Source organism: Morone saxatilis, unplaced genomic scaffold (assembly GCF_004916995.1).
Source record: "Morone saxatilis isolate NCDOM2014 unplaced genomic scaffold, NCSU_SB_2.0 Contig15, whole genome shotgun sequence".
Taxonomy (NCBI): domain Eukaryota; kingdom Metazoa; phylum Chordata; class Actinopteri; family Moronidae; genus Morone; species Morone saxatilis.
This window is the reverse complement of record NW_023339707.1, coordinates 24,964,080-24,974,318: the sequence shown is the minus strand read 5'-3', so window position 1 is coordinate 24,974,318 and position 10,239 is coordinate 24,964,080. Positions and strand designations below refer to the sequence as shown.

Sequence of the window (10,239 nt, the reverse complement as noted above, 5' to 3'; positions counted from 1 at the left end):
TGTGTGTGTGTATAAAAAAACAGAGTGAAAAAAACAATTTCCCTGTAGGGGATCAATAAAGTATATCTTCTTCTTTCTTCTTCTTCTAACACACACACACACACACACACGCACACACAGTAAGATCAGTGACAAAGCATCCCACCTCAGCAATAATCTCGTCTGATGGATTAAACAGTACTGATAAAGTGTGTGTGTCTCCATAGTTTTTAAATCACCTCCGTGGAGGGATAAAACTAAGCTGCTGCCTATAGGATAATTATGTTGATGTAAAAGAGCTGTGTGTGTGCATGAATGTGTGTGTGTATGTTTCCTCTCTGAGTAGTGATTATGCTGTTCTCAGAGCAGCTCTATAATCCCTTAACCTTCTCTCCTCTCCACTTCTGTCATCTCTTCTTTATTTCCTCTCCTTCCGTTTTTCTTTCTGTTCCTTTATTCCAGTTTCTTACATTGTGGGAAATTAAAATCTCGGTGTAATGTTGCCCTTAATGTGACACAAGTGTAGTTAGAACTTCTGGACACACCAAAGCTTATAAAGATCATTTTCATCCCTGCAAAAAGGAACCAGATCTAGAAATGAGACTACCAAACACCAGCGTTATCTGAAGTGAGGTATGTGATGCACTGATCTGATCAGATGTTGATCATATTAAATAGATCAAATCCCATATAGTTTCTTACTTGTGTTATACAATTGTTGCTTATAAACCGTCTAGAACAGGAAACTACCTATGTCATAGACTTGGCAAGATCTTGAGAGTAGGATTTTCATATAGACTTCAGAATAATCTCTCTCAACCATCACTAATGATGCACTAGAAGTGTGTGTGTTGCTCTCAGCCTGTGTTTTCTTATTATTTGGGCAGCGTGCAGGTGTAAGGTGGGGACTCAGGGAGCAGGTTACATCAGTGTCTCCTCTCCAGCACTGGCACAGCGCTCTGTGGAGAGAGGGTCTGGATGTAGAAAGAGCTGCAGGTCTGTTCCTCTCGCTCACTAGTTGACCCCGGGGCCAACTTTGAATGGTTTGTTCACAAACAGCAATGGATGTATGAACATCTGTACCCTGGCTCAGTACTACAGTATAGCAGTAAAGTGCTTTGAGAGCACTGAAACCACCTGTCCTCTGACACAGGAGAAGAAGTGTGTCATTAAAGGCGTCAAACAGCCAGCAGAGCTGGAGACACACAGCTGCTGGATATTTACTGCTCATCCAGAATTATAGTCATTTTCCATGCATTTTAGGTCACTTAAAGGTCCAGAGTGTAAGATTTAGTGGCATCTAGAGGTGTAATTGCAGACTCTCCCCTTCTAAGAACCAAACTTAGTAACATAGTTATGCGTTATATTCCATTTCTGCCAGCAGACACACTGGAGCTTTAACATCAAACTGTTGAATATTTTTTTCATGGAGCACACACTTAAAATAATAAAGAACACCTTTAGTGTCTTCTTACCATGTAGGAGGCGAAGATCAGCACCCGTTTGTGTTTCCCACAAGGCCACTGGGGGTCATTGAGGAGGTTAGGGTCGTAGTCTGTCACATCTTCCACACCTGGACAACACAGAGTCAAGTCAAAGGAATTCAAGTAAACCCTGAAGTGAGTGGTTTGAATAAAAAAAACAATATCTCCATTTGTTTATTTTCTGAACTGTCAAGAGTCTGACAATGTTATAAAAGTGCAACGCTAAATCAGCGGAGTACTCTTCTTTAAAATGTCAACAATTAATCAGTTAGTTGGTTTAATTGAATATATGGATTGATTTGATTTGTATAAATATATATTATAATCATTGTCCCTTATGGCAGATGTCATTCAGAAGGATCTCTAACTTTACAGACACCCTGTGAGACTTCCTGAGAGCCAGATATGAAGACAGATGGTTTTCTCAGTGGTGTGTTTAGACTAACATAAAGACATAAAGACACAAAGACTGTAAGCAAACTGCTAGCTGTGCTCCACTTCAACCAACTCCATCTGTCTCTGATTTTGTGTTGCAGTGTATTTAACACACGTAGAAATGAAATAAAACTGGACATTGTGGTTTGATGGGCGGCTACACACACTGCAGCTGTTTACTGACCAACAGCTGGCTGCATCGCACAATTCCTGAAGAGGATGTCACAGTTTTCTAACTGAACAAAACCAAATGATCGCTGAGGTTTCTGTGACCAGTTAGACACCTAACGTATGACGTGTAGATGTGGCAGCTTCGAGAGACTGAAGACGTCACAAGAGGACTAAAAATATAAACCTGCTATCAGTGTGCACACTCACACACACACAGCTGGCTTGTGTTAATGAAAGGTTCTGGAATAGAGAGAGAGGTTTAGAGGCTAATACAGGGCTCTGTCACTGTGGGTGTGTGTGTTTATGATAGGAAAAGCATGAGACACACAGTGTGTACATATGTATACACACATGTTTAAAATAAAAAGAGAACAACACTCCAGCACAGCTGCAACAACTCTCTCTCTCTCATCCCATCCCTCCACCCTGTGTTTGTCATCTCTTCTACCCCTTTACATACTTTTCCTTCTTTTGTATTTTCATTCTTTCTCTCTGCAGCTTCACTCACACCCCTCTACCTCTACTTCCTGTATGAATGTTCTCTCGATTAGTCTAAATCGGTCTAAACGTGGGGACACCAAGCTATCAACCCTAAATTTGGCTCAATAGTTGCGTGGTGAAATCCTGACATCACAAGACCACATGGCGGTATGTGTTACCCAGGTCCAGTCCCACAGTGCTGTTCAGTCTGCTGGACGGGCAGCTCCTGCCCTGCATGCTGTGTGTGCTCCTGGACACGGGAATCTGCAGCGTCAGGTCGCTGGTGGACGACGGCTTCTGCCTCACCAGGGCGTTAGTGGGGTACAGGAACTGGGCGTACGACACAGACTGAGACATAGAGAGAGAGAGATGAATTTATAGGATCTGAGCACATGAAACCTTCTCAGACCGTAACAACATCCACCTGTGTGTGTGTGAGCGGTTGTGTGTTTATCTACCCTGCCATAGGTGTCCAGCTGAAAGCCCTCCAGCCCCGGCAGCATCTCCAGGGTGGTGGAGATGTTACCAGATGAGTGCCTCCTCCTGGGGTGGTTTAATGTGGGGTCACTGGGTGGGAGAGAAAGAGAGAGACAGCAGAGTTAAAGGTGAGTGGAGAACAGAAGCTGCAGGTTACCAGTAAGAATTAAAATAAGGATATCTCAGATAAAAGATTCGGATGACGGATTAGACTGCGGCAGTTGGAGTTTTGCTTATTAGCATCTTAAATAGGGATGGGAACTAAAGACTAATGGTGATATGCCATTATCAATCAGATTCATTATCAATTCCCTCACTGATACCTGATCAATTTTCTGTGTGGAAAAGTAGGCCTAGCACTGCTGTCATCTTTCATCGTGAAATGAAGCCAGACTGTGGACCATTTCTTCCTTATCGCCATGACCCCTTCCTATTGCCAGAAGCGTAGACGCATGAGTTTGACCTCACTGTTTGCAATGCACAACTGTCAGAAAGACTGACGGAACTGATAAGCTCGGAGGCATACGATTCTGATGGATCGGACAATCTGTAACGGGTTCTCAACTGGAAGCGGTTCTCGGTTCCCATCCCATCTTGAAAGACTGATCTTATCAAAGGGCAATTGTGGAGTTTCAGAAAAGTAATTGTTGAACATTGACTTAATCATCGACATGATCATAATTTTACAAAACTGAACTCTTAATACCATTGCAAACAGAGGAATTCATCAGAATGTACTGAGGACTGAGCTTAAATTAAAACTTGTAGATGAATCCTAATAATTTTAGTGACCTGATTGTCCTCTAGCGTCATCATACCAAAATCTTTCCACTTGTACACAAGAAAAAGAAAAATGATTATTTTTATTATATTCTTGCACAACAACGCCATGACTTTTCCTCCAGCACCTTCAAGGCAAACTTTACATTTTTAATGCTGGTGCATTTTTGTAATTGTGTGCTGTAATGAACTTTGCAGCCTCTAGGGGCTGCTGGTGGCGCTTTAGATTCCTAGTGTAGTTTGAAGAAGAGACAATGTAGTATTCCCTCCCTACATCCTCCTGCCTGTAGCACTATGAGGTGACATGTGGGTCAGAATAAATCCTGTGAGTGCAGGACAAAGCTCACTTCCCACCACAGCCACATGTTCTGTTGAACACGCTGAACTTTCGCACTTTCAGACTGGAGCATCAGCTTCAAGATAAAAAGGGAAGTGTGAGCTCACTTCCTCAGCGGGAGAAAAATACCAGGAAGACAAATGTTTCTCATGTGTGTGTATATTCATACTTATTGTGTATGTAAGTGTGTGTGTGTGTGTGTGTGTGTGTGTTGTGTGTGTGTGTGTGTGCAAATAATAATCTGTGTGTACATAACAGATTTGTTTTTCTTTGTGTACTGATACTTTCTACAATGTGTGTGTATGTGTAGTTTGAGCGTGATGCCATGATAAACAAGGGCTGCTGTAGATTACCGTCTGGAACTGTGTGTGTGTGTGAACGTGTTGGAGAGAAAGGGATTAGGATAAGTTCACATCACTGTTACGCTGTACTTTTATCTGTGTGTTTATGCAGTATCTGAGTATTTGTGTGTGTGTGTGTGTGTGTGTGTTAGAGTCAGACAGGACAGGAGAACATGATAAGTGTACATTCTGCTTCATGTTTATCTGTAAATGTGTCTGTAAAGACCTAAGTGTGTATCGGTTTGTGTGTGTGTCAGTCACCAGACAAAAAGCCATCAGGTCAAGTCAGGGGGCTCTGAGGCACATGGGAAAATCATCCCAAATATCCCCTCTTTCTTGTTTGTGGAAGAGTTGTTTATCAGGACATCCTCAGGTCCTAATAAACTCTTCCTCCCTCCTCCTCCTCCACCCGTTGCCCTCTCTCAGCAATCCTTCCTTTATCCTTTTTCTTTGTCTCCCAGTGAGAAAATCTCTCCTCTCCTCCACCTTCTTTCTTTCTGTGGCCAGCTCTACCTCTTCCTCCTAAGCTCTCCTCCTTCTAAACTCTTTCATCCTGCCTGACACAGATGCTGGAGGTGTGTGTGTGTGTGTGTGTGTGTGTGTGCAGCTGTGTGTGCAGCTGTGTGTGCAGCTGTGTGTGGATTACCTGAGGTAGAAGCTTTCTCCGTAGGGCAGAACGGAGAAGGCAGCACACAGAGATCTCTTAGCACAGATCAGCACGATCCTGAAACACAAACAAACGCACACATTAGTGGTTACGTTGCTATAACATCTGTAACATCAGGAGTCAACTTGGCAACGCTGTCAAGGCGGGAAGTAAAATCTCTGGTGAGCAGAAGCGATCATTATCAGACTTCTTTAGCCGACCAGACACACAGAAAACCAACTCCAAATAAGGGCTGGACAGTTAATCAGACAGTAACCACAACTGTCTCATTTTAGTCTGATACGTTTGATTCATTCATTCCTTTATACAGACTGCCTCTTACCCTTTAAATACAACAAAAAACCTGACTATACAGCAGGGATCAATGTGTACAGCATTATCTGTATCTGTATCTGTTCTTAGAATAGGCAGGGCTTAAACTGGATGTGGGCAGGATTGACCAGTAGTTGTTAATTTAAGCCTAAAAACTGATATGGGTTGATCAGACGTTGATATATTTATTAGAAAACTGAAAAGGACAGCCTCAGAACTTGAGCTTCAGAGAATAAAAGTCACTGTATTTACCAGTACGTATTTTACCCGTACTTGTAAAAAAGTGTCTCAAACAAGTATCTGTACCAGATACTTGTTTGGGCTGAGCACTAGCTCAACCCTCAACCCTACTCTACAGTCCATTTCATTGGTCGAGTCGGATTGTTCCACCAGCAGTTGTCTCCAGTCTAATTCAGACAGACAATTCAGTATCAAGTGTTGGAGAAATGCAGCGGGTGCAGATGAGAAAGAGCTGGTACACAAAAATAGATGTTTTTGTCGGCCAAGTTGACACACTGTCAGCACAATACAGGACAAAACAAAGCTAACTGTAAATACTGTCATCAAATAGAAGAGGACTGCAGCTTTTTTTGAGGTGTGTGTGTGTGTGTGTGTGTGTGTGTGTGGGCCGAGGGGTGAGAAAGATGAAGCGTCGGAGCTCAGGTGAGTCAGGTGAATGAAACAGCGGTTGTTCAGTATGAGCTAGAGTTTATCAATAAATGTTACAACTTCAGTTTACCAGCAGTGACGGGGTTAACCTTGGAGTTAGCTACAACCTCACTTTGGAGGAGCAAAGGAGTCTTGAGTGTGGAGGCTGAAGCATGTTGTTTCAACAGTCTGTCTTTGTCTGGGTTAATAAAGGACAGACGCCATAAATGTGTTTAAATCTATTTTATGATAGTTGGAACAAATATTGACGATTTTAATTCTCTTATTTACACAAATTCTTTAAAGTGCTCCTTAATGTAAAGCATGTTATCTTCTGCGGATAAGAAGACGCTGTGAAGCAGTTGTCACTGTAATAAAATGATGGATGTCTGTTTAAACGTAAACCAGCGTTTTTTTATCAGGGAATGTTACATATTATAGCTTTATGTATATGTTAAATAGAAATTACTGTTAAATAAGATACTGTTTATTCATCGTTACTAAGGTAAATGTTAACAATTAATCTTGTCAATAATGATTTTGATTTTAATGTGATACTGACCGACTCCAAAGCATGCTCTGTTAAAGAAGTTTGACACCCTCCCTTCTGATCAGACAGACTCCTGAGTTAAACAACCACAGCAAACATCCTTAATTCACATATACCATAAACAACGACAACTGTTGGCGACTCAGCCAGGTATTTTATCTCATCTTTGTTCTAATTTGTTGCTGTTATTTATCATATTGACACTTTATTGTACTTTTCCTTGCATGTATAACTTTAACACGTTTATTGCCTTCCTCTTGTGGGACAATAAATATCACAACTGAACTAAATTGATTTCATTTTGGTCACTGTGGTTTGTTCTGTTTTTTTCTTTTTCACTCTGTGTTCCGATCTCGACCGTACCAGACTCCAGCTGTAAACATCTCCAACGTGTGTGTTTGATGACTAACAGTTGGTTTTTTTGTTTTTTCCAGTATTGCTTAAAGCAGGTTTATTGTAAAAATCCTTCATTTTTTCCTCAGGTTCACACTCAATTAACTTACTGAGAATATGTGAGACATCTGGTTGTACCTCACAGTGCTATTACGTGAGCATGTTTTCAGTCAGTGGAAATAAAACCAGTTGAAGTGCTGAGTTCTAACATGGGGCGACTCCTTTTCTATCATTTATTAAACAGACGTGACATATTTTATGGATATTCCATATTTTATTCAAAACTATACAATTAACCCAAATAATGAACACAAGAATTGGAAGAGGTTTGTGTAAAACGAGTAGATTATTTTCTATTTAGGAAACTTTTTATACAATTCTCTGTCTGTGTTGTGTATTTTTTAACTTGCCTGGCTATTTTTCTACATTTCTTAAACCCCTTAATATGAAGAAGGCCTCGCGACCCCCCAGTGAAGCTTTATCGACCCCCAGTGGGGGTCCCGACCCCGAGGTTGGGAACCACTGGACCACAACAGTCTGTTATAAATATACAGCTATCACGTTTTAAAAGAAGACAATTCCTCCTGCCGAGGAGCCGTGGAGGGATCACATCAGGGACCTGTGTTTGAAAACACACACACACACACACACTTGACTCTTTCCTAACTGACCTCAGTGTTCCACCTGCACCTTTACCATGCTTAACTATGACACGTGTGTGTGTGTGTGTTTGTCACTGCGGATCCTCTGAAGTATAAACCCCTGTGGAGTAGAGGCTGCTTTTTGTCTCAGAGGAAAATGTTTACAGTCATTATGTTTGGCTCAGGAACCAAAGAGACTGGAAGATGATTCACACTGTGTGAAAACATAAACACACTTATCTCAGAGTTTATCATGTTTGTGATGGGTCAGTTCCTTTCTATATATACACACACTGGTTCTATACGCAGATCCTAGTGGAGACCTCATAGCATTGACCTTGTCGTTCTCATACGGCAATAAAACATTAAAAACAGGCCACACACTGCTCGAGCTCCAAGGACAACTCAGGATATCATCCAATCAATTCCGAGACTGTCAGACGGAACAGCAACAGAAGCAAATGCTCCCGATTTCAAATTTAGCCAAATCAAACTAAGACACCAACCAGCTCTGCAGTTAATCAGAATACTGGCAGAGGGAGCAGAAATCTACCAACATAGTTACATAACCTGGATTAAACAAATCAAATACAAGCTTTAAAAGGAGCAAACCCTCATCTTAAAACCTGCTGAAGAGGGTTGTGTTGAGTATGTGGGTGCAGGTACAGAGGGCAGCGGTTCTCGTACACTGCAATACAATGCTGAAATTGTCGTGGGCCAAACTCAGCGAAACAGCAGTTGACTGACACGGAGAGGGTGCCCACCGAATGACCCTGCGCTCTTACACTCCTAACACATTCATTTTGACTCTGTGTTGCTTTATTTGGTTAGACAGGTCAACATAAGGTCCAAGAAAAGCTCCTCATACCAGAGGGCTTTATAAACTGATAAATCTGCTCTTTGCTTGGGTTGGGATGAGATTCAGTGATGCTTTAAAGATTTAGTGGCATGTGGTGGTGTAGTTGCAGATCACAACTCCCTCGCTTCAGTCTCCCCTCCCAAGCGCGAGGGAGAAACTATCTTGCGCCAGTGTTTGGTTTGTCCCTTCTGGGCTACTGTAGAAACGGCGGTTCAACATGGGGGACTCCACGGAAGGCGACCCATAGCTTCTGTAGAAATGAAAAGCTCATTGTAAGCTAACGAAAACATAACAATTCCTATTTTCTGGTGATTATACTAATGGAAACATAGTTAGGAATATTATATTCCATTTCTNNNTGTTACACACTGGACCTTTAACGGCACACTACCTCAGAACGGGATATAACTAGTACCTATTAGTAAGACTGTTGGATAAGTAGGGGTGACAGTAGGACTACTGAGCGGGCATGAAGATGTTACTGCTTAACAAGCCAGCGGGGCCAGCCATGGCAGTTTAGCCAAAGCCGATACAATGAAGATATACAGCCGGGTCAGAGTATCTGCTCTTTGGTTGGGTGACAATAGGATTAACAGCTTCAAGGTACGTTAGGTCAGGGCTAGAGAACAGTGTCGCCTGTCATGGGGCCAGTAGATTTATGGTGGAACAGCCTGATACCCACTGCAAGGTCCAGTGACGGGTCGAACCATCATTTAACTTGAATACTAGGCTTTCATAGAAATTCATTTTGGGCATTGATATTCGTGTCATATTGCAGCAAACTTGTTTTTAATCAGTGTTGTCTTTATATTATTCATCAATTACAACTGCAAGCTAGCAAGGTCATTTGTCAGACTGCCCAACCTAAAAACCAGAATGCATTTCACAGATGGCTGTGAACTGTCACACATAAGGGGTGGCTATTGATCTTCTCATCTGACTCCAGGTTTGAGGGGGGAAAAAAAGTCGAGTTGGTCCTTTATGCATCGCTTTGTAGCAACACGGTTTTTGAACACTGTAAGGGTTGTAAGTAAATACAGTCAACTCTTTTTCTAGTACTCAGCAGCAATTTAATTACTTCATGTGTCTTATCTACTTGATTTATACTGTGGAGGGACTGAGTTTTATCTCAGTGCTCACTACTCGCTGACATCAGACTAAAGGACAGAATCGGATCCTTGTAAAGATTCAAACATGCAGCTGGTGCTTTTATGAAGTGCAGCCTTATATACTGCAGTTTCCCACTGGGATAAACTCACGAAGAGGGCCCCGGAGAGGAGTTAATCCAAATCCACTGTGGTTATTTTTACAGGCATGGCGTGATCCTGGTCGAACATTGACATTTTTAATGAGGATCCACCTGGGTAGAGGATTCACTATACTTAGTATACCTAAACAGAGAGACTAGTAATCTCATCTTGAGGCTGTATTTCATCATTCCTGGAGGTAGAAAATGTTAAAAAGCGATTTATTATTCAAAGGAGACGCTGCGGTTCAAAGTTTAGTTCTCACAAGAGCTAAATGTGAGTGTAGATTTCAATATGAATAAATCATTACAACTTTAACTTGGACATATCTCTCTAAAAACTGACTGTCCTCTTCTGTCCCTGCGGCTCCTCCTCCTCTCTCCATTCCATGAGACAGATTATGGGTTTGGTTTTAATGCTGTACACACACACACACAC

The 10,239-nt window shown here is 41.8% G+C and overlaps 1 protein-coding gene across 1 annotated transcript in view; it reads right to left on the bottom strand.

Moving 5' to 3' along the window:
- cables2b (Cdk5 and Abl enzyme substrate 2b) overlaps positions 1 to 10,239 on the bottom strand; it is a 32,427-nt gene that overhangs the window by 3,275 nt on the left and 18,913 nt on the right. The window contains exons 2-5 of the mRNA XM_035656021.1: positions 5,131 to 5,256; positions 3,008 to 3,116; positions 2,729 to 2,897; positions 1,455 to 1,552 (exon numbers count right to left, since the gene is read on the bottom strand). Of these exons, the coding sequence (XP_035511914.1) occupies positions 1,455 to 1,552; positions 2,729 to 2,897; positions 3,008 to 3,116; positions 5,131 to 5,256 (502 nt within the window). The remainder of the gene's footprint in view (positions 1 to 1,454; positions 1,553 to 2,728; positions 2,898 to 3,007; positions 3,117 to 5,130; positions 5,257 to 10,239) is intronic.